The following is a 26,910-nucleotide window of genomic DNA, read 5'->3' as shown; positions in this document are numbered from 1 at the left end:
TCAAGGATAAGCATGTGAGGCAATAGAAAGATTTATCGAGGTCAAATCAATTTCTTATTTTCAAGATCAATTTAGTTTGGATTCTATTTGCTTAAGATAATTATTAATAAGATAAGTTAGCCTAGTGTTAATCAACTTATCTTAAACGTTTGTTTCTATCAAAATTCAGAATATGATTTATTTGTTATCAATAAAATATGATTCATTAAAGTTAGATTGAAGTCTTGCACAAGGTCTTATAATGAGCATACAATCTGGTCTACTAGCTGTATGATAAAATAATTATTCTATCATGCTTCAATACAGCTTTAAACAATAGATCTACTTTGCTCATTCTTTTCAAATTCTACAAGATGGGGTCATAGATATACCTTCTTCATGCCAATTTTCTATAAGAGTTTTCTTGTGGTCTAATGTTGGTCAATGAAGATCCCCTTTCCTGTTTGTCCTAATTTGGAGTTTGAGAGAAGATGTTAATTCATTCATCATACATATTTCAAACTCGCCTTGTATGAGCTTAGTAAAAATCTACATATAAATCTTCATTAGCAGAACCAAAAATGATGTCACAAATTCTTCCTTTTGATACATAGATTTATCATTATTACTTTCTATCAAAAGGGTTGCTTAAGCTTTTATATCATGCTTTTGATGCTTGTTTCAAATCATATATTGCTTTATCATATTTGTAATGAGTGTTTTCAAATATGGTGGTTATAAAGTAAGCACATAGGAGTCCATTCTACACACTCATTTGATAAAATATAACGTTCATAAAGCAAACAAGTGATAATGGTGATTTTTACTTCTAATCATGCAAGAATCTTATCAAGATCTATTTCATCTTTTCTTGATTTAATCTTTTAGTAGTCATCAATTTTTCTTCATTAAGTCTATATGTAAAAGATTAACCATATAATTTGATTTTAGTATTTTGATAACAAATCATTAGTCTCATAAAGAATAAAATGAATTGATACTTCTACAACTAGAATTTTTCATGAATGTTCTATATGCATTGCTTGATGAATGGTATCCAAGGATAGAAATATCTTTATCAGATTTGGCATTATTTTCATAAGAGCATATCAAGCATAACATGTACGACTGAAAAATATGAAAGATATGCAATGGTTCATTTTCCATTTTTCAGAAGATCAAAATTTTCATCAAAAATAGATCTAATAGAAATCATATGTATGACAAGTAGTGATGATAGTCTTTTAAAAATTATTTAAGTAGATGACTATCATACATAATTGTCTTTTTCATTTCTTCAAGAATTCTATTAATCCTATTTTACTTATGATGTCCTTGGAGCTGAAATAATTGAATTTAATATTATTTTCTGTATAACCTTAATCAGGATTTTGGTTTTCAACACTGTGCCATGATCTTCACAGTTTGGAAACCTTGTTCATTTGAAACGCTTTTAGAAGATTTAGTAAATACAGAAAAATACTTCAGTTTTATTTTCCAAGAACAAATCCAATGTAAGCTTTTGAAAACTTAGAGATGGAAACAACATCTTTAGATTTAGAAATGATTTTTGTTTGTTTCCTTAGTTAGCATGCATAGCAAAACTTTGACCTTTAAGTAGATAATCTAAGTAAGCCTATGGCAAGGTCTTTTGAGATTAAGCACATACTAGCATGAGTTGATTCTATGTGCCAAGGATGGTTTCTTTAATCTTGGTATTCATAGTGCATATATTCAAAAGCATACCAAGTACACATTATCATATCTATGATCAATAAACAATAATGCCATGGATAAAAACTCTCAATCAAGCATATAGAGAATTCATAGAATTAATCTTAATAATGATTAATCATTTAGTAACTTTATCCAATAGTGAGTAAAGTATCCTATAAAATGAAGTGATTTGATTATATTTCCAAAAGTATTTTCTATATCACAAAATTGATCAACACATGCAATTCATACTTTAATCAAATACTAAAACAAAAATAATGATGAGATGCAAGGATTACTAATTTCCTTATTATTATAATTATTATGTTTATTTAAAATTACTTTTCATAAGTAAGTTTTAAGTTTCAATGTGTCTAGAACACCCATTTGTATGAATCTATTTGTTCCATGGGTATCTTGGCACATCTATGTCTACATCCTCATATTTTCATTTTAGGTACCCAAGCTTGCTTGGGTCCTTGAGAGTTAGGACATATGGTTCCTTTTGGAACCCAAATCTGTTTGATAGTAATAACTTTACCATTTGATTTAATTGTGTTAGAACGATAGGTAAAGTTGTTATGCCCATTCTTTTCATGTTTGAAATAAGTTATCTTATTTAATGGTTTGCTTGGTGAATTGATAACCTTTTTCTCTAGAGATTTATGGCTAAGTGAAGGAGTCAAGCTAAATTTTGATTTATCAAAATCAGCATGTTGGCTTTCAAACATCATTTTTAATCTTTCTGAACTTACAGTGAATTTGTTAATAAAACATCTTAATTGGTTAATTTCTTCGCTTAAGTTTTGATTTTCTTTAATTAAATTTTGATTTTTCTGAATCAATTGTTCTAAATTTAACCTTAAGCTTTTATTTTCAGAATCTTGTATTTCATCATTAGAATTTCTTTCTTTTGAAATTTTCAGATTTAGTTTCTTAAGATTTTTATTCTTCACAGCTAATTTTCTACATTCACTATACAAATCATGAAAAGCATTTAATAATTCATCATAAGAGAATTCTTCTTGAAAATCATTTGAGATAAGTGTAGATTCAGTCTTTACCTTGTCTTCTTGTGCCATAAAGCACACGTTAGTTACCTCTTGTAGTTCCTTAGAGCTAATATCATCATTGTTGCTCCTAACTTTTATTTTCTTGCTAGACTCTTTCTTGGTCAAGGCTTTCTTCCTTTTTATCTCTTTCTTCCTTTCTTCTTGCTTCCTCTTCTTCTTTGTCTTTAGGAAGCTGATTTGCCTCGGAGTCGACTCGGACCTTATTGGAGTCGACTCGGTGAACTTGAGAGTCGACTCTGAGATACTTGGAGTCGACTCGAGTGAGGGAGATTCAACACCTTTTTCTGCAGTCTTATTGTTAGTATGTAATTGAAGCACATGTGAGCTAGTCTGAGATTTATCATAAATATTTTCTAAAGTATCCCAGATCTCCTTAGCAGATAAGCATGCAGAAATTTCATTAAACTTTGTTTCTTGAATAGCACAATATAATATGTTCATAGTATTAGCATTCAATTGTGCTAAGTCCTTTTCAATAAAAGTTTGAGAGAGTGTGTGAAGGTCATTTATTATGAATTTCCATAAATAATAGTTTTGTGATTGAATAAAAATGCGCATGCGTATTTTCCAATGTGTATAGTTTATGTCATTAAATAGTGGAGGTGTATCAATTGATTGTCCTTCTCCTAGAAAACTATCTATTTGAGTTGTCATGATCTTTGGCTCTAGTCGGTTAAGACTACAAATAATATTTGAGCACCCGCTCTGATACCACTTGTTGCCCAGTAGATACAACCCAAGAGGGGGGGTGAATTGGGTTTTTCAAAACTTTTATGCTACTTCTTGAACTTTTTGATTAATTATGCTAAGTTGTATATATGCGCAGTGAAAGTTAAACTTAGCAACAGTTTGATGTATAGAATGTGACTTGATTAAATATGCTTGCAACTAAAGGATGTCCAGATAAGAGTTAAGCAAGCAGTTTATCTAAGTAAGTGAGTGTGTTAGTTAGACAATAAGCAGAAGCATTACAAACACAACAAACATATAGTGGTTCGGTGCACCCCAGCACCTACATCCACTCCCCAAGACTTCTTGGGAATTTCACTATAATCCTACAGATTACAGCTGGTTGTTTTACAAGCTCACAACCCAACTTGTTGTTTTACGAGCGCACAACAAACTCGGTCGGTTTTTCCAGGCTCACCGACTAGAACCACTCCGATTGTTTTTCCGGGATCACAATCGAACCCTACTCGTTGGTTTTACCCTCGGCTCACCAACAAACCTAACACAGTTGGTTTTTCCTTTGGCTCACCAACAAACCTTACACAGTTGGTTTTCCCTTTGGCTCACCAACAAACCTTACACAGTTGGTTTTCCCTTTAGCTTACCAACAAACCTTAACCCCTTGATTCAATCCCTTGATTGAATCAAGTTACAAGATATTAAAACAAAGTATAAAACAAAACAAAGCTTCTTAAACAAGCAAATATGACAATATAAACAAATAGAGTAAAGAGAAGCCCTCAAACGAGTTTTGAAGATGGAGGAGCTCGGCTTCTTCTTTACTTGACCCTCTTCTGATTTGGCACGAGGTAGAGGATCACTGAGGCAGCACACGGATGGAGAGGAAGCTTTCGGATTCACTTGGATGCTCTTCTTCTCTCTATTTCGTTTTGGATGGCCCTTTTGTGCTTATGGGAGATTTTCTTTGTAATCTCTTTGAGATCTCTTTCCTAGATGATCTCTCCCACTTCCATAAGTTCTCTCCTAGCTCTCTTCTTGTTTTTATAGCTTTAGATGGCGTGGAAACAAGAATATAGCCGTTAGAGACAAAAATAGAGCCGTTGGACACAGTCTGCACTTCCTGACAATATTACCGTAGGGATTGGAGTCGACTCGCGCGATCAGGAGTCGACTCGCCTGTTGCAGGAGTCGGCTCGTGCTTTACTGGAGACGACTCGGCCACTGTTCCAAATTTGAATTAAAGTGCATGCCTTGACTGGGAGTCGACTCGTCTTAACCTGGAGTCGACTCGCCAACTTCTGGAGCTGACTTGGCAATTTCGGAGTCGGCTCATCCACTGAAGTCCGTGGATCCAATTTTGAATTTGATCCACTCGAGTCGACTCGACTGTCCTGGGAGTCAACTCGAATCTTAGAGCCCGAACTCCCGATCCTCTGTCTTTTGGCTCATCCAGTCTTGGAGTCGACTCGAACTTCCTCGGAGTCGACTCGGCTCTCAGTTTCTGAAAGTTGGTCTTCTCCCTTTTGACGTGAAGCTATCGTGGAGTCGACTCGAGCTGTCTGGGAGTCGACTCGAATCTCAGAGGCAGTAACTTGATCTTCTGTCTGTTGATGGTCGTGCAGTCTCGGAGTCGACTCGTGTATTGCGGGAGTCGACTCGAATCTCAGAGTCCATGAAATGCTCTCTGACTTTTTCTTTATGTACCGCTGAGAGTCGACTCTTGCTTTCTTTGGAGTCGACCTGCCAACCATCGGAGTCGACTCGCGTTCCACTGGAGTCGACTCGAATTTCAGACCCGAAAACTGCTCTCTGACTTTTCTGCCTGTGACTCCTAGGAGTCGACTCATACTTCCCCGGAGTCGACTCGGTAAACATTGGAGTCGACTCGAATTCCTCAGGAGTCGACTCGAAGACTATTCTTTCAAATTTTTCCTTTGATTTTACTCCTCCAATTTGAACCTTTTGAACTTTAAACTTGGGCCAATGAATTGTAGCTTTCTTCTAACTTTTCTTGAGAGCTTTTGGAGGCCTTCTTGTGTTCTTCCAACTTGCTATGTTCCTTGCAAAATAAATATCTTTCTCCTTGCAACATAAACATTAGTATCTATACTTCAAGGTTTTGTGATCATCAAAATCAATCTATAAATCAATCTTTGGGTCATCAGAGGTGTCTCACATGCTATTTCTCCTCTTCTGGTTGCCCACATAGAGAAGGGAGTTCCTTGCTTTTCTTGTCGCGGCGGTTGGCAGTGGGACCCGGGTGGACTCAGTGAGGCGTCTCACATGCTATTTCTCCTCTTACGGGGGCCCACATAGAACCAGAGGGATCAGGAGACTCTGGAGTGGATGCAAGGAGGAGGATTCCCTTCAGAACCCCCTACCTTCTTCCAATCATGCTAAGGCATCAAAAATGATGATTGACTCTTCTTCATGGCGCATACGTTCGACCATCCTGTAAAATCTTCTTTGTCTGAGTAAGAGAGATGGAAAGAGCTATTGCTGAAGCTCTGGTTTCCAGTGTCATCTCTCAGCTTGCCAACCTCCTCGCACAAGAAGCTGCTTTCTTAAGTGGGGTCAGGGATCAAGTCGAATGGGTGAAAGCACAACTCCAGCTATTGCAAGGTTTCCTCAAAGATGCCGAGTCCAGAAAGAGGGGAGATGCAAGAATGGAGATCTGGATAAAGCAGATGAAAGATGTGGCATATGAAATAGAAGACATCATAGGCACCATCAAGTACATGGGCGAGAGGCAGCGTCAGAGGAGAGGCTTCATGGGCACCATTTCCAGGTACTCTCACAAACCTGGTGAATTGATTACCCTACATAAAATTGGTTCTGAAATTGAAAAAATAAATGAAAAGATCCAGAATCTTTTCGCGAGCAAAGATACATATGGCATTACTGATATAGGTGGAAGTAGTGCGGTGGATGAAATTTCGCAATCACTCAGACAATCCTCTCCTCACTCTGATGATGATGACATTGATGTTATAGGCTTCGAGAATGATAAGAAAGAAATAGTGTGTCAATTGCTTGATGGGAATGAGAAAGCACGATGTGTAATTTCTATAGTGGGTATGGGTGGACTAGGCAAGACCACCCTGGCAAGTAAAGTGTACAATGACCCTGCAATTAAAAAATATTTTGATACCTCTGCTTGGGTTTCAGTTTCTCAGAGCTACCGAGTTATCGAGCTAGTGAAGGACATCATGAAAAAAGTAATGGGAATCAAAAAGAAGAAAGAAACAACTACAGAAATTACTGAAGAAGACTTAGAGCAGATGGGTGAAGAAGAAGTGAGAGAGAAGCTCCGTGATTTCCTAAGAGACAGAAAGTATTTGGTCGTGATGGATGATGTATGGAGTGTTGACGTTTGGGGACAAATGCATCCATTCTTTCCTAATGGAAACAACGGCAGCAGAATACTGCTTACTACCCGTGAGATGGAAGTTGCAAACCGTGCCAGGTCAAGCTTTCCTCCATATAAACTGCACACTCTGGATGACACACAGAGTTTGGAACTCTTGTGTAGGAAGGCATTTCCACTAAAACAAGATGTCCCCGCTGATTTGAAGGAATTGGCCAAGAGACTTGCAAAGAGGTGCGGTGGACTTCCTCTTGCACTGGTGGCGTTAGGGGGCCTTCTGTCAGGAAAAGATTCTACCTATGATGCGTGGTGGAGTGTAGCTCAGAGCATGAATTGGGAAGATGGTCCAGATGGGAAGAAGTGCTTCAATATATTGGGCTTAAGTTACAATGACTTGCCGTATCTGTTAAAACCATGTTTTCTATACATCGCTGCGTTTCCAGAGGACTCCATTATCTCTGCTTCCAAATTAGTGAGGTTGTGGGTCGCCGGAGGTTTCATACCGGAAGAGCAGAGAAGGACAATGGAAGAAACTGCTAGAGTTTGGCTGGATAATTTGGTCCAGAGGTGCATGATCCAGGTTGTCGAGAGAAGCAAGGCTGGCGGGCGGGTTAAGAGCATACGCATCCATGATCTGTTAAGGGAATTTGGCCAATCGGAAGCCAGAAGGGATGGATTTCTTCAAATTTGCAGCAGTGACAACATGGCAGTATCTATATGGAGTCATCGTGCGGCTTTCCACAATCGTATAAATGACGAGGTTGCTGTTTCCTCACCACATCTCCGCACTCTGCTGGGCTTCAATTTGATTTTGACTAATGGGAGAAGATTTTTGAATGGGTTAAACTTATTAAGGGTGCTGGATCTCGAGGGCACAAGAGATCTTAAGGAGTTACCGAAACAGATCGGCAGCATGATTCATCTACGATATCTGGGATTGAGAAACACTAGTTTGAAGAGACTGCCATCCTCCATCCGACATCTCCTGAATCTGCAGACTCTGGATGTGAGTGGTACATACATTTATTGGCTTCCGAAATCATTTTGGAAAATCCGGACACTGAGGCACGTATATATTAATCTACACATGTTTCTAAGCGCACCGATAGGTGGTGATCACAAAAACTTGCAGACTCTGCAAATCGAGGAGTCTGAATTTGGTCTGGATGCTATGGATATTGTCCGTTTACGAGGCATAAGATTCATCAAAAAATCGGTTACTACACCAAGCTTTACTACGGAGGAGATTCACAAAGCAGTTGATAGAATGTTTGAGGAGTCACTCAAAAAAGCACTCAAGCAAATGGACAACCTCGTCTCGTTGTCTCTGATTTTGCTCGAATGTATAATCCCTGGGGATGTCCTTTTTGCTCAGACACCAAACCTGTACCAGCTCCGTTCATTGACATTATGGGGACAGTTGTTACTCAAACAACAGCAGCAGTGCCCCAGATAGCAGACAATGCGTCCTTATCATCCTGGCTGCTTGTCTCCAAAGCAGTCTTGGTCATTATTCAGACATTATGCATTCGGTAGTCAAGACCCTGAAAAACAACCACACTTGGTGGATATCGGTAAGCAGATTGTCAAGAAGTGTTCTGGTTTACCATTGGCTGTGAAATCAATAGGAAGCCTTCTAAGACACATGGCAGTTGAAGATGACTGGATGGATGTCATGCAAAATGATGTATGGGAAATCGAAGAGAATAATGAGATTTTTCCAGCTCTTAGATTAAGCTATAGCCGCATGCCAGCACGTGTAGATCTAAAATTAGAACTCAAATAAAAAATTAGATTGAATTGGAATTACCCGATCCAATCGATCCATGTGCATCCCTAGCTGTAATGGGCATATACTGAATTAAATTTAGATCTAAAATTAGAACTCAAATAAAAAATTAGATTGAATTAGAATTACCCGATCCAATCGATCCATGTGCATCCCTAGCTGCAATGGACAATTAAATTTAGATCTAAAATTAAAACACAAATAAAAAATTAGATTGAATTGGAATTACCCGATCAAAGATCCATGTGCATCCCTAGCTGCAATGGGCATATACGCATAGAGAAGTTAGCTTCCTTGCTTTCCTCGTCGCAGTGAGGGGGCTGAGTGAGGTTGTTGCCCAGTAGATACAACCCAAGAGGGGGGGTGAATTGGGTTTTTCAAAACTTTTATGCTACTTCTTGAACTTTTTGATTAATTATGCTAAGTTGTATATATGCGCAGTGAAAGTTAAACTTAGCAACAGTTTGATGTATAGAATGTGACTTGATTAAATATGCTTGCAACTAAAGGATGTCCAGATAAGAGTTAAGCAAGCAGTTTATCTAAGTAAGTGAGTGTGTTAGTTAGACAATAAGCAGAAGCATTACAAACACAACAAACATATAGTGGTTCGGTGCACCCCAGCACCTACATCCACTCCCCAAGACTTCTTGGGAATTTCACTATAATCCTACAGATTACAGCTGGTTGTTTTACAAGCTCACAACCCAACTTGTTGTTTTACGAGCGCACAACGAACTCGGTCGGTTTTCCCAGGCTCACCGACTAGAACCACTCCGATTGTTTTCCCGAGATCACAATCGAACCCTACTCGTTGGTTTTACCATCGGCTCACCAACAAACCTAACACAGTTGGTTTTCCCTTTGGCTCACCAACAAACCTTACACAGTTGGTTTTCCCTTTGGCTCACCAACAAACCTTACACAGTTGGTTTTCCCTTTGGCTCACCAACAAACCTTAACCCCTTGATTCAATCCCTTGATTGAATCAAGTTACAAGATATTAAAACAAAGTATAAAACAAAACAAAGCTTCTTAAACAAGCAAATATGACAATATAAACAAATAGAGTAAAGAGAAGCCCTCAAACGAGTTTTGAAGATGGAGGAGCTCGGCTTCTTCTTTACTTGACCCTCTTCTGATTTGGCACGAGGTAGAGGATCACTGAGGCAGCACACGGATGGAGAGGAAGCTTTCGGATTCACTTGGATGCTCTTCTTCTCTCTATTTCGTTTTGGATGGCCCTTTTGTGCTTATGGGAGATTTTCTTTGTAATCTCTTTGAGATCTCTTTTCTAGATGATCTCTCCCACTTCCATAAGTTCTCTCCTAGCTCTCTTCTTGTTTTTATAGCTTTAGATGGCGTGGAAACAAGAATATAGCCGTTAGAGACAAAAATAGAGCCGTTGGACACAGTCTGCACTTCCTGACAATATTACCGTTGGGATTGGAGTCGACTCGCGCGATCATGAGTCGACTCGCCTGTTGCAGGAGTCGGCTCGTGCTTTACTGGAGACGACTCGGCCACTGTTCCAAATTTGAATTAAAGTGCATGCCTTGACTGGGAGTCGACTCGTCTTAACCTGGAGTCGACTCGCCAACTTCTGGAGCTGACTTGGCAATTTCGGAGTCGGCTCATCCACTGAAGTCCGTGGATCCAATTTTGAATTTGATCCACTCGAGTCGACTCGACTGTCCTGGAAGTCGACTCGAATCTCAGAGCCCGAACTCCCGATCCTCTGTCTTTTGGCTCATCCAGTCTTGGAGTCGACTCGAACTTCCTCGGAGTCGACTCGGCTCTCAGTTTCTGAAAGTTGGTCTTCTCCCTTTTGACGTGAAGCTATCGTGGAGTCGACTCGAGCTGTCTGGGAGTCGACTCGAATCTCAGAGGCAGTAACTTGATCTTCTGTCTGTTGATGGTCGCGCAGTCTCGGAGTCGACTCGTGTATTGCGGGAGTCGACTCGAATCTCAGAGTCCATGAAATGCTCTCTGACTTTTTCTTTATGTACCGCTGAGAGTCGACTCTTGCTTTCTTTGGAGTCGACCTGCCAACCATCGGAGTCGACTCGCGTTCCACTGGAGTCGACTCGAATTTCAGACCCGAAAACTGCTCTCTGACTTTTCTGCCTGTGACTCCTAGGAGTCGACTCATACTTCCCCGGAGTCGACTCGGTAAACATTGGAGTCGACTCGAATTCCTCAGGAGTCGACTCGAAGACTATTCTTTCGAATTTTTCCTTTGATTTTACTCCTCCAATTTGAACCTTTTGAACTTTAAACTTGGGCCAATGAATTGTAGCTTTCTTCTAACTTTTCTTGAGAGCTTTTGGAGGCCTTCTTGTGTTCTTCCAACTTGCTATGTTCCTTGCAAAATAAATATCTTTCTCCTTGCAACATAAACATTAGTATCTATACTTCAAGGTTTTGTGATCATCAAAATCAATCTATGAATCAATCTTTGGGTCATCAATCTCCCCCTTTTTGATGATGACAAAACTTGGAGTATATGCAATATAAAAGATATTGTTTTCTAGAAGTAATACATAGCAAAGTTGCATGAAGTAGAAAACATATATTTTTAAAACATACTTCATGATAATGCTTTAGATTTAATCAGCTTAACACAATCAACATATTTCAATTTAAGCTGATTTGTATTCAATTCAAAGCATAAAGGCATTATGAGCATATACTTAGATATTTGCATATACTTAGATATTTCTCCCCCTTTTTGACAACATCAAAAAGATAGGAAAACATTAAGCACAAAGATAAGAACACTCAAATATTTCTTTCCCTTATTGTACTCTGATTTGAATGTTAAATTATTGCAAGGATATGAATCATATAACTTAAGGCAATAATATTGGAATCAGATTAGTGAGCACAGATCAGAGCCAATTAAGATAGTTTTCAAGAAGTTTTCTAAGTTGATACCACAGATAGTTTTCTAATCAAGTGTAGGTGGAATCTTCCTTAGGTTAATTCAAGAAGTGGAAATCTAACCTCTCTTCAATAATAAGTGTGAAAGCTTGTTCATTTAAGATCTTGTTGCCAATCTATTAAGTATTTTATCAACATGAGAGCAATTTAACTAATTTTCTGAGTATAAGAGCAATATATTAAGTATGATTGCAAAGTGCTTTTATGGTGTAAAAATATTGTGGCATAAATACCAAAATATGAATTCATGCAATTTATAATATATCTTAGAGTATACATAAAGTTCAAGGCTTTGAAGGTTCTTTTAAAGCTCTTTTAAAGACTTTATTCTTTTATTCCTAAAAAAAAAAATTTGATACATAAAAATATGAATTGGCACACAATTTAAGTTTTAAAGATCAAGTCAATTAGGACTCATTAGTGAATATCAAAATAGATTTTCTAAAAGATACTCAAGAAAATTTTACACGTTATTCTTCCCCTTTTTTCATTAAGTTAGAGGCTCTTTAAGCTCAACTTGCAATTTGGTTCATGATTTATGCATAAGATATACTAACCAAATAACACGCCTCAAGGTGTATCATAAAGATTTTCAGATTTAAATTTCAGATGATACATATTGGAGAGTATTAGGATCACTTTTTATTTAGTATTCTTTCCCTCTCCTTTAGTTATAGATTTATGCGATTAAGTTCCATAAGATCTTTCCTTCTGAAATTTTCTTTCTCCCCCTTAATTGATCATTCCATTTTAAGAGTTTAGAATTTGTAGATAATGTTCAATAAGATTGTCAATCTCAAAAATATATTTCAGCTTATTTTCATAAGACTCAAGGTTTGAGACAAGACAACCTTTATAGAACTCATCTCAAGGTATAAACTTATAATTAAAGCAAGTATTGTAATATAAGGAGGTTCATCAAAATCAATCCATAAAAATCAAGGTATGCATCAAAATAAAGTGTCTTTGGGATAGGATACTGAATATCTAAATCTCCCCCTCAAAAGATGCATTCTTCTTTAATCATTTTAAATTGTTGAATTTCAGATTTTAGTGATAAACGTGAATAACACTGAAATTCTGTAATATCAAGAATGTAGAGTGATCTAGAAATATTCAGAATTTATAGTAATCACTCTTTCTAATCCTTTAAGAACAAGTTATGCTTTCTCCTAATCTTAGAGAAAATGTATAAAAGTATTAATCAGAAAATGATTCAATTGAAGCTCAATTTCTTTCAAAAACATTTACATTTTCTTTCTTTTAGAGTCATTTGAGTGAACTGAAATATTTCTAGTTTTAAGATCATTCACTCTATTGATATTCTGATGGAAATCTTTAAGAATGTAGGAGAGAAAAACATATAGATGATCATTGAGGTATATATATTTATAGAACTCAATTTCTTAATCATAGTTTTTCACCAATGTATTCATGAAACACAATAAATCTTTTTAATATCAAAATAAGATTATATATTTAGAAATTTTTGTTTGCAATCAAGATCATCGAAAGACACATCATTTGGACCAATATTAGTACATTTTAACGATAAGAAAAGATATGTTTCGGATGCGTATCGGAGCAATCAACCAAGGCATCAAAATTAATTCTGTTTTTCTTAAATTAAGATTTTATTTTAGAAATCATATTGAGTTTAAGCTTTTATACGAAATCAGATTCTGAATTTCATAAAGATTTTCAAAAGAGGCTTTCAAAGTCATAATTTGAGATATGGATCTTCCACATTGTAGCTTATCTTAAATCATTACGATTGAAAACACATATTTCAAGCATATTCAGAATATTTGTATTTATGTTGAATTTTGGTATGAGTTAGCACATTATATACCAAAGTTAAGCAAGTTGATGGATAAGACAAACTCAATTCATTTTGCCTAAATAGAGATATCCTTCTCTTCTCCCTTTTTTTTTTTTACAAATTTATTTAACTTTCAGATTTTAACGATGATTGTGAATAACAAATCTGAATTTTCTTTTCAATAAAACCAAACAAAAGATGCTATGTAGCATTTCAAACATTCAATCAAATTGTCCAAGTATGGGGTACTACAAAAGATATTGAGAACCCATAATTTAAAATATCATGCCACATGCAAAATATAGTGTGTGTTAAGTCATACATTAAAATATTAAGAACAAGCATGTCAAGTATCAAAATCAATTCTTTTCAAATAAACTCCCCCTATTTAAATATAATTTTGCACTGATTTCATCCTTAAAGTGTGTTTCCATGTGATTAAAAATTTGAATTGATTCTTTCTTGTATACTTTCATTTACTTTGTCTTTCTTTTAACTTTCTTAAGCTCTATACTCTATTTGCTCCCTATCCGGTGGAGTTGGGAAGGGGCACGAGGTACTACCACTAGCCTCCCTCTTGTGCCGTCCCTAATATGCCCTACACCGAATAGTTGGGTCAAATAGTGCCGGGTACTACCACTAGCCTCCCCATTGGCACCATCCCTATGATGAGCAATATAGAAAGGTTAAAATGTTTACTTCAAACTCTCCCTGTTTGAGTGTAATTAATTATAGATTTTATCCCTTCCAAATGTGCCGAATATATTATGCTTGTTTTGCTTTTCCTTAAGATTGAAGTACTTGCCTTTGCTCAGATTTTTCATCTCTTGAACAATGTCCATTTTCTTTTCTTTATCTCTCTCTCTTTTTGTTATTCTCAAGTAATTTACATGAAAGAGCAGAATAAAGAAATAATCTTATGTATCATATATATGTATATCATGCAAACAACATTTTCATTATGCTCAAGGATTCATAACTTCTCACAAGTTATTTTACATCAAAATTTTAAGCATATACTTGTGTATTTCATGGTTATGATATAGGCAAAGAAATAATTTAGTTTGGGCAAACCATGAAACAGTTTCTAAAAGTACAAGTCAGTCAATACACATATAGACATGATATCAAAAATTAATAATTAAAGAATTTAATCATGCCATAATAAGATTTAAGTTATTGACTTTGCTCAATTAATTTGTGAGAGAAGTATCTAGAATTACCAATTCATTCTGCATTCTTCAGTCAAATACCTACTAGATTCCTTATGTATGAACTTTTGGCTGAAGAAGGTTCTCTCTCTTGTTTGCATGTGAATATTTATTGTATCTTACACGGAGATATCCTTCAAGTTGAGATCTTTCATTTTCTTGCTCAAGGATCCTGCATTATTAACAAACTCCTTTTCTTTCTTGAAAGAAGGTCTTTAGTTTCTTTAAGATACAAAATATTCATTCAACATATAATAATTTTTTTTAAAACTAGATGACTCAACATAAGGTAAGACAATAGTTGAATATTGAGTCACTTTACTTCAAGAGAATGCCTAAATATAAGCAAGCACATATCACTTGAACTAAAGAGATAGTTTCATTAACCAAGATAGTTCAAGGATAAGCATGTGAGGCAATAGAAAGATTTATCGAGGTCAAATCAATTTCTTATTTTCAAGATCAATTTAGTTTGGATTCTATTTGCTTAAGATAATTATTAATAAGATAAGTTAGCCTAGTGTTAATCAACTTATCTTAAACGTTTGTTTCTATCAAAATTCAGAATATGATTTATTTGTTATCAATAAAATATGATTCATTAAAGTTAGATTGAAGTCTTGCACAAGGTCTTATAATGAGCATACAATCTGGTCTACTAGCTGTATGATAAAATAATTATTCTATCATGCTTCAATACAGCTTTAAACAATAGATCTACTTTGCTCATTCTTTTCAAATTCTACAAGATGGGGTCATAGATATACCTTCTTCATGCCAATTTTCTATAAGAGTTTTCTTGTGGTCTAATGTTGGTCAATGAAGATCCCCTTTCCTGTTTGTCCTAATTTGGAGTTTGAGAGAAGATGTTAATTCATTCATCATACATATTTCAAACTCGCCTTGTATGAGCTTAGTAAAAATCTACATATAAATCTTCATTAGCAGAACCAAAAATGATGTCACAAATTCTTCCTTTTGATACATAGATTTATCATTATTACTTTCTATCAAAAGGGTTGCTTAAGCTTTTATATCATGCTTTTGATGCTTGTTTCAAATCATATATTGCTTTATCATATTTGTAATGAGTGTTTTCAAATATGGTGGTTATAAAGTAAGCACATAGGAGTCCATTCTACACACTCATTTGATAAAATATAACGTTCATAAAGCAAACAAGTGATAATGGTGATTTTTACTTCTAATCATGCAAGAATCTTATCAAGATCTATTTCATCTTTTCTTGATTTAATCTTTTAGTAGTCATCAATTTTTCTTCATTAAGTGTATATGTAAAAGATTAACCATATAATTTGATTTTAGTATTTTGATAACAAATCATTAGTCTCATAAAGAATAAAATGAATTGATACTTCTACAACTAGAATTTTTCATGAATGTTCTATATGCATTGCTTGATGAATGGTATCCAAGGATAGAAATATCTTTATCAGATTTGGCATTATTTTCATAAGAGCATATCAAGCATAACATGTACGACTGAAAAATATGAAAGATATGCAATGGTTCATTTTCCATTTTTCAGAAGATCAAAATTTTCATCAAAAATAGATCTAATAGAAATCATATGTATGACAAGTAGTGATGATAGTCTTTTAAAAATTATTTAAGTAGATGACTATCATACATAATTGTCTTTTTCATTTCTTCAAGAATTCTATTAATCCTATTTTACTTATGATGTCCTTGGAGCTGAAATAATTGAATTTAATATTATTTTCTGTATAACCTTAATCAGGATTTTGGTTTTCAACACTGTGCCATGATCTTCACAGTTTGGAAACCTTGTTCATTTGAAACGCTTTTAGAAGATTTAGTAAATACAGAAAAATACTTCAGTTTTATTTTCCAAGAACAAATCCAATGTAAGCTTTTGAAAACTTAGAGATGGAAACAACATCTTTAGATTTAGAAATGATTTTTGTTTGTTTCCTTAGTTAGCATGCATAGCAAAACTTTGACCTTTAAGTAGATAATCTAAGTAAGCCTATGGCAAGGTCTTTTGAGATTAAGCACATACTAGCATGAGTTGATTCTATGTGCCAAGGATGGTTTCTTTAATCTTGATATTCATAGTGCATATATTCAAAAGCATACCAAGTACACATTATCATATCTATGATCAATAAACAATAATGCCATGGATAAAAACTCTCAATCAAGCATATAGAGAATTCATAGAATTAATCTTAATAATGATTAATCATTTAGCAACTTTATCCAATAGTGAGTAAAGTATCCTATAAAATGAAGTGATTTGATTATATTTCCAAAAGTATTTTCTATATCACAAAATTGATCAACACATGCAATTCATACTTTAATCAAATACTAAAACAAAAATAATGATGAGATGCAAGGATTACTAATTTCCTTATTATTATAATTATTATGTTTATTTAAAATTACTTTTCATAAGTAAGTTTTAAGTTTCAATGTGTCTAGAACACCCATTTGTATGAATCTATTTGTTCCATGGGTATCTTGGCACATCTATGTCTACATCCTCATATTTTCATTTTAGGTACCCAAGCTTGCTTGGGTCCTTGAGAGTTAGGACATATGGTTCCTTTTGGAACCCAAATCTGTTTGATAGTAATAACTTTACCATTTGATTTAATTGTGTTAGAACGATAGGTAAAGTTGTTATGCCCATTCTTTTCATGTTTGAAATAAGTTATCTTATTTAATGGTTTGCTTGGTGAATTGATAACCTTTTTCTCTAGAGATTTATGGCTAAGTGAAGGAGTCAAGCTAAATTTTGATTTATCAAAATCAGCATGTTGGCTTTCAAACATCATTTTTAATCTTTCTGAACTTACAGTGAATTTGTTAATAAAACATCTTAATTGGTTAATTTCTTCGCTTAAGTTTTGATTTTCTTTAATTAAATTTTGATTTTTCTGAATCAATTGTTCTAAATTTAACCTTAAGCTTTTATTTTCAGAATCTTGTATTTCATCATTAGAATTTCTTTCTTTTGAAATTTTCAGATTTAGTTTCTTAAGATTTTTATTCTTCACAGCTAATTTTCTACATTCACTATACAAATCATGAAAAGCATTTAATAATTCATCATAAGAGAATTCTTCTTGAAAATCATTTGAGGTAAGTGTAGATTCAGTCTTTACCTTGTCTTCTTGTGCCATAAAGCACACGTTAGTTACCTCTTGTAGTTCCTTAGAGCTAATATCATCATTGTTGCTCCTAACTTTTATTTTCTTGCTAGACTCTTTCTTGGTCAAGGCTTTCTTCCTTTTTATCTCTTTCTTCCTTTCTTCTTGCTTCCTCTTCTTCTTTGTCTTTAGGAAGCTGATTTGCCTCGGAGTCGACTCGGACCTTATTGGAGTCGACTCGGTGAGCTTGAGAGTCGACTCTGAGATACTTGGAGTCGACTCGAGTGAGGGAGATTCAACACCTTTTTCTGCAGTCTTATTGTTAGTATGTAATTGAAGCACATGTGAGCTAGTCTGAGATTTATCATAAATATTTTCTAAAGTATCCCAGATCTCCTTAGCAGATAAGCATGCAGAAATTTCATTAAACTTTGTTTCTTGAATAGCACAATATAATATGTTCATAGTATTAGCATTCAATTGTGCTAAGTCCTTTTCATTAAAAGTTTGAGAGAGTGTGTGAAGGTCATTTATTATGAATTTCCATAAATAATAGTTTTGTGATTGAATAAAAATGCGCATGCGTATTTTCCAATGTGTATAGTTTATGCCATTAAATAGTGGAGGTGTATCAATTGATTGTCCTTCTCCTAGAAAACTATCTATTTGAGTTGTCATGATCTTTGGCTCTAGTCGGTTAAGACTACAAATAATATTTGAGCACCCGCTCTGATACCACTTGTTGCCCAGTAGATACAACCCAAGAGGGGGGGTGAATTGGGTTTTTCAAAACTTTTATGCTACTTCTTGAACTTTTTGATTAATTATGCTAAGTTGTATATATGCGCAGTGAAAGTTAAACTTAGCAACAGTTTGATGTATAGAATGTGACTTGATTAAATATGCTTGCAACTAAAGGATGTCCAGATAAGAGTTAAGCAAGCAGTTTATCTAAGTAAGTGAGTGTGTTAGTTAGACAATAAGCAGAAGCATTACAAACACAACAAACATATAGTGGTTCGGTGCACCCCAGCACCTACATCCACTCCCCAAGACTTCTTAGGAATTTCACTATAATCCTACAGATTACAGCTGGTTGTTTTACAAGCTCACAACCCAACTTGTTGTTTTACGAGCGCACAACGAACTCGGTCGGTTTTTCCAGGCTCACCGACTAGAACCACTCCGATTGTTTTCCCGGGATCACAATCGAACCCTACTCGTTGGTTTTACCCTCGGCTCACCAACAAACCTAACACAGTTGGTTTTCCCTTTGGCTCACCAACAAACCTTACACAGTTGGTTTTTCCTTTGGCTCACCAACAAACCTTACACAGTTGGTTTTCCCTTTAGCTCACCAACAAACCTTAACCCCTTGATTCAATCCCTTGATTGAATCAAGTTACAAGATATTAAAACAAAGTATAAAACAAAACAAAGCTTCTTAAACAAGCAAATATGACAATATAAACAAATAGAGTAAAGAGAAGCCCTCAAACGAGTTTTGAAGATGGAGGAGCTCGGCTTCTTCTTTACTTGACCCTCTTCTGATTTGGCACGAGGTAGAGGATCACTGAGGCAGCACACGGATGGAGAGGAAGCTTTCGGATTCACTTGGATGCTCTTCTTCTCTCTATTTCGTTTTGGATGGCCCTTTTGTGCTTATGGGAGATTTTCTTTGTAATCTCTTTGAGATCTCTTTCCTAGATGATCTCTCCCACTTCCATAAGTTCTCTCCTAGCTCTCTTCTTGTTTTTATAGCTTTAGATGGCGTGGAAACAAGAATATAGCCGTTAGAGACAAAAATAGAGCCGTTGGACACAGTCTGCACTTCCTGACAATATTACCGTTGGGATTGGAGTCGACTCGCGCGATCAGGAGTCGACTCGCCTGTTGCAGGAGTCGGCTCGTGCTTTACTGGAGACGACTCGGCCACTGTTCCAAATTTGAATTAAAGTGCATGCCTTGACTGGGAGTCGACTCGTCTTAACCTGGAGTCGACTCGCCAACTTCTGGAGCTGACTTGGCAATTTCGGAGTCGGCTCATCCACTGAAGTCCGTGGATCCAATTTTGAATTTGATCCACTCGAGTCGACTCGACTGTCCTGGGAGTCGACTCGAATCTCAGAGCCCGAACTCCCGATCCTCTGTCTTTCGGCTCATCCAGTCTTGGAGTCGACTCGAACTTCCTCGGAGTCGACTCGGCTCTCAGTTTCTGAAAGTTGGTCTTCTCCCTTTTGACGTGAAGCTATCGTGGAGTCGACTCGAGCTGTCTGGGAGTCGACTCGAATCTCAGAGGCAGTAACTTGATCTTCTGTCTGTTGATGGTCGTGCAGTCTCGGAGTCGACTCGTGTATTGCGGGAGTCGACTCGAATCTCAGAGTCCATGAAATGCTCTCTGACTTTTTCTTTATGTACCGCTGAGAGTCGACTCTTGCTTTCTTTGGAGTCGACCTGCCAACCATCGGAGTCGACTCGCGTTCCACTGGAGTCGACTCGAATTTCAGACCCGAAAACTGCTCTCTGACTTTTCTGCCTGTGACTCCTAGGAGTCGACTCATACTTCCCCGGAGTCGACTCGGTAAACATTGGAGTCGACTCGAATTCCTCAGGAGTCGACTCGAAGACTATTCTTTCGAATTTTTCCTTTGATTTTACTCCTCCAATTTGAACCTTTTGAACTTTAAACTTGGGCCAATGAATTGTAGCTTTCTTCTAACTTTTCTTGAGAGCTTTTGGAGGCCTTCTTGTGTTCTTCCAACTTGCTATGTTCCTTGCAAAATAAATATCTTTCTCCTTGCAACATAAACATTAGTATCTATACTTCAAGGTTTTGTGATCATCAAAATCAATCTATGAATCAATCTTTGGGTCATCAGAGGTGTCTCACATGCTATTTCTCCTCTTCTGGTTGCCCACATAGAGAAGGGAGTTCCTTGCTTTTCTTGTCGCGGCGGTTGGCAGTGGGACCCGGGTGGACTCAGTGAGGCGTCTCACATGCTATTTCTCCTCTTACGGGGGCCCACATAGAACCAGAGGGATCAGGAGACTCTGGAGTGGATGCAAGGAGGAGGATTCCCTTCAGAACCCCCTACCTTCTTCCAATCATGCTAAGGCATCAAAAATGATGATTGACTCTTCTTCATGGCGCATACGTTCGACCATCCTGTAAAATCTTCTTTGTCTGAGTAAGAGAGATGGAAAGAGCTATTGCTGAAGCTCTGGTTTCCAGTGTCATCTCTCAGCTTGCCAACCTCCTCGCACAAGAAGCTGCTTTCTTAAGTGGGGTCAGGGATCAAGTCGAATGGGTGAAAGCACAACTCCAGCTATTGCAAGGTTTCCTCAAAGATGCCGAGTCCAGAAAGAGGGGAGATGCAAGAATGGAGATCTGGATAAAGCAGATGAAAGATGTGGCATATGAAATAGAAGACATCATAGGCACCATCAAGTACATGGGCGAGAGGCAGCGTCAGAGGAGAGGCTTCATGGGCACCATTTCCAGGTACTCTCACAAACTTGGTGAATTGATTACCCTACATAAAATTGGTTCTGAAATTGAAAAAATAAATGAAAAGATCCAGAATCTTTTCGCGAGCAAAGATACATATGGCATTACTGATATAGGTGGAAGTAGTGCGGTGGATGAAATTTCGCAATCACTCAGACAATCCTCTCCTCACTCTGATGATGATGACATTGATGTTATAGGCTTCGAGAATGATAAGAAAGAAATAGTGTGTCAATTGCTTGATGGGAATGAGAAAGCACGATGTGTAATTTCTATAGTGGGTATGGGTGGACTAGGCAAGACCACCCTGGCAAGTAAAGTGTACAATGACCCTGCAATTAAAAAATATTTTGATACCTCTGCTTGGGTTTCAGTTTCTCAGAGCTACCGAGTTATCGAGCTAGTGAAGGACATCATGAAAAAAGTAATGGGAATCAAAAAGAAGAAAGAAACAACTACAGAAATTACTGAAGAAGACTTAGAGCAGATGGGTGAAGAAGAAGTGAGAGAGAAGCTCCGTGATTTTCTAAGAGACAGAAAGTATTTGGTCGTGATGGATGATGTATGGAGTGTTGACGTTTGGGGACAAATGCATCCATTCTTTCCTAATGGAAACAACGGCAGCAGAATACTGCTTACTACCCGTGAGATGGAAGTTGCAAACCGTGCCAGGTCAAGCTTTCCTCCATATAAACTGCACACTCTGGATGACACACAGAGTTTGGAACTCTTGTGTAGGAAGGCATTTCCACTAAAACAAGATGTCCCCGCTGATTTGAAGGAATTGGCCAAGAGACTTGCAAAGAGGTGCGGTGGACTTCCTCTTGCACTGGTGGCGTTAGGGGGCCTTCTGTCAGGAAAAGATTCTACCTATGATGCGTGGTGGAGTGTAGCTCAGAGCATGAATTGGGAAGATGGTCCAGATGGGAAGAAGTGCTTCAATATATTGGGCTTAAGTTACAATGACTTGCCGTATCTGTTAAAACCATGTTTTCTATACATCGCTGCGTTTCCAGAGGACTCCATTATCTCTGCTTCCAAATTAGTGAGGTTGTGGGTCGCCGGAGGTTTCATACCGGAAGAGCAGAGAAGGACAATGGAAGAAACTGCTAGAGTTTGGCTGGATAATTTGGTCCAGAGGTGCATGATCCAGGTTGTCGAGAGAAGCAAGGCTGGCGGGCGGGTTAAGAGCATACGCATCCATGATCTGTTAAGGGAATTTGGCCAATCGGAAGCCAGAAGGGATGGATTTCTTCAAATTTGCAGCAGTGACAACATGGCAGTATCTATATGGAGTCATCGTGCGGCTTTCCACAATCGTATAAATGACGAGGTTGCTGTTTCCTCACCACATCTCCGCACTCTGCTGGGCTTCAATTTGATTTTGACTAATGGGAGAAGATTTTTGAATGGGTTAAACTTATTAAGGGTGCTGGATCTCGAGGGCACAAGAGATCTTAAGGAGTTACCGAAACAGATCGGCAGCATGATTCATCTACGATATCTGGGATTGAGAAACACTAGTTTGAAGAGACTGCCATCCTCCATCCGACATCTCCTGAATCTGCAGACTCTGGATGTGAGTGGTACATACATTTATTGGCTTCCGAAATCATTTTGGAAAATCCGGACACTGAGGCACGTATATATTAATCTACACATGTTTCTAAGCGCACCGATAGGTGGTGATCACAAAAACTTGCAGACTCTGCAAATCGAGGAGTCTGAATTTGGTCTGGATGCTATGGATATTGTCCGTTTACGAGGCATAAGATTCATCAAAAAATCGGTTACTACACCAAGCTTTACTACGGAGGAGATTCACAAAGCAGTTGATAGAATGTTTGAGGAGTCACTCAAAAAAGCACTCAAGCAAATGGACAACCTCGTCTTGTTGTCTCTGATTTTGCTCGAATGTATAATCCCTGGGGATGTCCTTTTTGCTCAGACACCAAACCTGTACCAGCTCCGTTCATTGACATTATGGGGACAGTTGTTACTCAAACAACAGCAGCAGTGCCCCAGATAGCAGACAATGCGTCCTTATCATCCTGGCTGCTTGTCTCCAAAGCAGTCTTGGTCATTATTCAGACATTATGCATTCGGTAGTCAAGACCCTGAAAAACAACCACACTTGGTGGATATCGGTAAGCAGATTGTCAAGAAGTGTTCTGGTTTACCATTGGCTGTGAAATCAATAGGAAGCCTTCTAAGACACATGGCAGTTGAAGATGACTGGATGGATGTCATGCAAAATGATGTATGGGAAATCGAAGAGAATAATGAGATTTTTCCAGCTCTTAGATTAAGCTATAGCCGCATGCCAGCACGTGTAGATCTAAAATTAGAACTCAAATAAAAAATTAGATTGAATTGGAATTACCCGATCCAATCGATCCATGTGCATCCCTAGCTGTAATGGGCATATACTGAATTAAATTTAGATCTAAAATTAGAACTCAAATAAAAAATTAGATTGAATTAGAATTACCCGATCCAATCGATCCATGTGCATCCCTAGCTGCAATGGACATATACTGAATTAAATTTAGATCTAAAATTAAAACACAAATAAAAAATTAGATTGAATTGGAATTACCCGATCAAAGATCCATGTGCATCCCTAGCTGCAATGGGCATATACGCATAGAGAAGTTAGCTCCTTGCTTTCCTCGTCGCAGTGAGGGGGCTGAGTGAGAGAGATGGAAAGAGCTATTGCTGAAGCTCTCGTTTCCAATGTCGTCTCTCAGCTTGCCAACCTCCTCGCACAAGAAGCTGCTTTCTTAAGTGGGGTCAGGGATCAAGTCGAATGGGTGAAAGCACAACTCCAGCTATTGCAAGGTTTCCTCAAAGATGCCGAGTCCAGGAAGAGGGGAGATGCAAGAATGGAGATCTGGATAAAGCAGATGAAAGATGTGGCATATGAAATAGAAGACATCATAGGCACCATCAAGTACATGGGCGAGAGGCAGCGTCAGAGGAGAGGCTTCATGGGCACCATTTCCAGGTACTCTCACAAACCTGGTGAATTGATTACCCTACATAAAATTGGTTCTGAAATTGAAAAAATAAAGGAAAAGATCCAGAATCTTTTCGCGAGCAAAGATACATATGGCATTACTGATATAGGTGGAAGTAGTGCGGTGGATGAAATTTCGCAATCACTCAGACAATCCTCTCCTCACTCTGATGATGATGACATTGATGTTATAGGCTTCGAGAATGATAAGAAAGAAATAGTGTGTCAATTGCTTGATGGGAATGAGAAAGCACGATGTGTAATTTCTATAGTGAGTATGGGTGGACTAGGCAAGACCACCCTGGCAAGTAAAGTGTACAATGACCCTGCAATTAAAAAACATTTTGATACCTCTGCTTGGGTTTCAGTTTCTCAGAGCTACCGAGTTATCGAGCTAGCGAAGGACATCATGAAAAAAGTAATGGGAATCAAAAAGAAGAAAGAAACAACTACAGAAATTACTGAAGAAGACTTAGAGCAGATGGGTGAAGAAGAAGTGAGAGAGAAGCTCCGTGATTTCCTAAGAGACAGAAAGTATTTGGTCGTGATGGATGATGTATGGAGTGTTGACGTTTGGGGACAAATGCATCCATTCTTTCCTAATGGAAACAACGGCAGCAGAATACTGCTTACTACCTGTGAGATGGAAGTTGCAAACCGTGCCAGGTCAAGCTTTCCTCCATATAAACTGCACACTCTGGATGACACACAGAGTTTGGAACTCTTGTGTAGGAAGGCATTTCCACTAAAACAAGATGTCCCCGCTGATTTGAAGGAATTGGCCAAGAGACTTGCAAAGAGGTGCGGTGGACTTCCTCTTGCACTAGTGGCGTTAGGGGGCCTTCTGTCAGGAAAAGATTCTACCTATGATGCGTGGTGGAGTGTAGCTCAGAGCATGAATTGGGAAGATGGTCCAGATGGGAAGAAGTGCTTCAATATTGGGCTTAAGTTACAATGACTTGCCGTATCTGTTAAAACCATGTTTTCTATACATCGCTGCGTTTCCAGAGGACTCCATTATCTCTGCTTCCAAATTAATGAGGTTGTGGGTCGCCGAAGGTTTCATACCGGAAGAGCAGAGAAGGACAATGGAAGAAACTGCTAGAGTTTGGTTGGATAATTTGGTCCAGAGGTGCATGATCCAGGTTGTCGAGAGAAGCAAGGCTGGCGGGCGGGTTAAGAGCATACGCATCCATGATCTGTTACGAGAATTTGGCCAATTGGAAGCCAGAAGGGATGGATTTCTTCAAATTTGCAGCAGTGACAACATGGCAGTATCTATATGGAGTCATCGTGCGGCTTTCCACAATCGTATAAATGACGAGGTTGCTGTTTCCTCACCACATCTCCGCACTCTGCTGGGCTTCAATTTGATTTTGACTAATGGGAGAAGATTTTTGAATGGGTTAAACTTATTAAGGGTGCTGGATCTCGAGGGCACAAGAGATCTTAAGGAGTTACCGAAATAGATCGGCAGCATGATTCATTTACGATATCTGGGATTGAGAAACACTAGTTTGAAGAGACTACCATCCTCCATCCGACATCTCCTGAATCTGCAGACTCTGGATGTGAGTGGTACATACATTTATTAGCTTCCGAAATCATTTTGGAAAATCCGGACACTGAGGCACGTATATATTAATCTACACATGTTTCTAAGCGCACCGATAGGTGGTGATCACAAAAACTTGCAGACTCTGCAAATCGAGGAGTCTGAATTTGGTCTGGATGCTATGGATATTGTCCGTTTACGAGGCATAAGATTCATCAAAAAATTGGTTACTACACCAAGCTTTACTACGGAGGAGATTCACAAAGCAGTTGATAGAATGTTTGAGGAGTCACTCGAAAAAGCACTCAAGCAAATGGACAACCTCGTCTCGTTGTCTCTGATTTTGCTCGAACGTATAATCCCTGGGGATGTCCTTTTTGCTCAGACACCAAACTTGTACCAGCTCCGTTCATTGACATTATGGGGACGGTTGTTACTCAAACAACAGCAGCAGTGCCCAGATAAACTGATGTTCATTGGAAGTCTACTGACTTCCAATTCTCAGAAGCTTTTAATAAACTGATGTCGTAATTACTCTAACATGATTACCAGTGGAGTATCAACATAGTAATTCACATCTTGGAATGTCACTGTGAGGGGAATAAAAGGTAAAACCATCCTTCCTGCAAGATAAATGATGGAGACTCTTGTATTTCAGCTTGTTTTTGTCTTTTGGAACTTTTCTATCATGTATTATCTTTTGATCTTGCAAGTAGAATCGGACAAAATAGCCTTACCATTTCTTTTGGGTTCAGCAGTACTTGTCTGGGGCACCTTTCTGGACTGATTTGTTAGGACTGTTGAGTTATCAATATCTCCTCCTTTTTGCATCTGAGAAAGCTTTGCACGAGAGATAATAGCACGAGAGACCCCAATAGCTGCACCCACGTATTTCAATATCATTGCAAAGTTAAAAGAGGGAGGCAGTGCATGCCATGCATAGTTAATATGTTGGCTAGGAGAGATGAAAACTTACATCTTTTAAAAGTTAAGACCAACATAAATGCAACATTGAAAAGTAGAATGTACCCAAGCAATGCCCCGATTGATATCCAATAAAAGTAGCCATTGTAGTTCAGTCCACGGCTAGTCAGGACT

At 37.7% G+C, this 26,910-nt stretch overlaps 5 protein-coding genes across 5 annotated transcripts; 4 read left to right on the top strand and 1 right to left on the bottom strand.

Moving 5' to 3' along the window:
• The first annotated feature begins 5,941 nt into the window (after positions 1-5,941).
• Positions 5,942-22,606, top strand: LOC103721596 (putative disease resistance RPP13-like protein 3). Its single transcript, XM_039118079.1, has 2 exons — positions 5,942-8,068; positions 22,379-22,606. Exons 1-2 carry the CDS (start codon positions 5,942-5,944, stop codon positions 22,424-22,426), a joined length of 2,175 nt encoding a protein of 724 aa, XP_038974007.1. The 3' UTR covers positions 22,427-22,606.
• Positions 22,515-23,267, top strand: LOC120105519 (disease resistance protein PIK5-NP-like). The gene has a single exon (XM_039118078.1). It carries the CDS (start codon positions 22,515-22,517, stop codon positions 23,265-23,267), a length of 753 nt encoding a protein of 250 aa, XP_038974006.1.
• Positions 23,268-23,940: 673 nt separating this feature from the next.
• Positions 23,941-25,156, top strand: LOC120105518 (disease resistance protein RPP13-like). Its single transcript, XM_039118077.1, has 2 exons — positions 23,941-25,103; positions 25,150-25,156. The coding sequence occupies exons 1-2, from the start codon at positions 23,941-23,943 to the stop codon at positions 25,154-25,156; spliced, it is 1,170 nt and encodes a 389-aa protein (XP_038974005.1).
• Positions 25,090-26,021, top strand: LOC120105528 (putative disease resistance RPP13-like protein 2). The gene has a single exon (XM_039118094.1). The coding sequence runs from the start codon at positions 25,166-25,168 to the stop codon at positions 25,724-25,726; it is 561 nt and encodes a 186-aa protein (XP_038974022.1). The 5' UTR covers positions 25,090-25,165; the 3' UTR covers positions 25,727-26,021.
• Positions 26,022-26,301: 280 nt separating this feature from the next.
• Positions 26,302-26,864, bottom strand: LOC120105530 (ABC transporter G family member 41-like). Its single transcript, XM_039118097.1, has 3 exons — positions 26,789-26,864; positions 26,550-26,690; positions 26,302-26,435 (listed from the first exon to the last, which is right to left on the bottom strand). Exons 1-3 carry the CDS (start codon positions 26,811-26,813, stop codon positions 26,344-26,346), a joined length of 258 nt encoding a protein of 85 aa, XP_038974025.1. The 5' UTR covers positions 26,814-26,864; the 3' UTR covers positions 26,302-26,343.
• Between the last annotated feature and the right edge of the window lie 46 nt (positions 26,865-26,910).

This window comes from Phoenix dactylifera, unplaced genomic scaffold (assembly GCF_009389715.1).
Source record: "Phoenix dactylifera cultivar Barhee BC4 unplaced genomic scaffold, palm_55x_up_171113_PBpolish2nd_filt_p 000305F, whole genome shotgun sequence".
NCBI classification, from domain to species: Eukaryota; Viridiplantae; Streptophyta; class Magnoliopsida; order Arecales; family Arecaceae; genus Phoenix; species Phoenix dactylifera.
Note: the sequence above shows the minus strand (reverse complement) of the source record. Positions and strands in the feature narration are given on the sequence as shown.

Excerpts from the sequence above, each read along its gene's own strand:
- LOC120105519 (XM_039118078.1), top strand. The coding sequence starts at position 22,515 with ATGGCAGTATCTATATGGAGTCATCGTGCGGCTTTCCACAATCGTATA.
- LOC120105518 (XM_039118077.1), top strand. The coding sequence starts at position 23,941 with ATGGAAAGAGCTATTGCTGAAGCTCTCGTTTCCAATGTCGTCTCTCAG.
- LOC120105528 (XM_039118094.1), top strand. The coding sequence starts at position 25,166 with ATGGTCCAGATGGGAAGAAGTGCTTCAATATTGGGCTTAAGTTACAAT.
- LOC120105530 (XM_039118097.1), bottom strand. The coding sequence starts at position 26,813 with ATGTTGGTCTTAACTTTTAAAAGAT. Across the intron at positions 26,691-26,788 it reads GGTCTTAACTTTTAAAAGAT|CTATTGGGGTCTCTCGTGCT; the intron begins GTAAGTTTTCAT and ends ACGTGGGTGCAG. Across the intron at positions 26,436-26,549 it reads TGCTGAACCCAAAAGAAATG|GAAGGATGGTTTTACCTTTT; the intron begins GTAAGGCTATTT and ends TTTATCTTGCAG.
- LOC103721596 (XM_039118079.1), top strand. The coding sequence starts at position 5,942 with ATGGAAAGAGCTATTGCTGAAGCTCTGGTTTCCAGTGTCATCTCTCAG. Across the intron at positions 8,069-22,378 it reads CACCAAGCTTTACTACGGAG|GTGCATGATCCAGGTTGTCG; the intron begins GAGATTCACAAA and ends TTTGGTCCAGAG.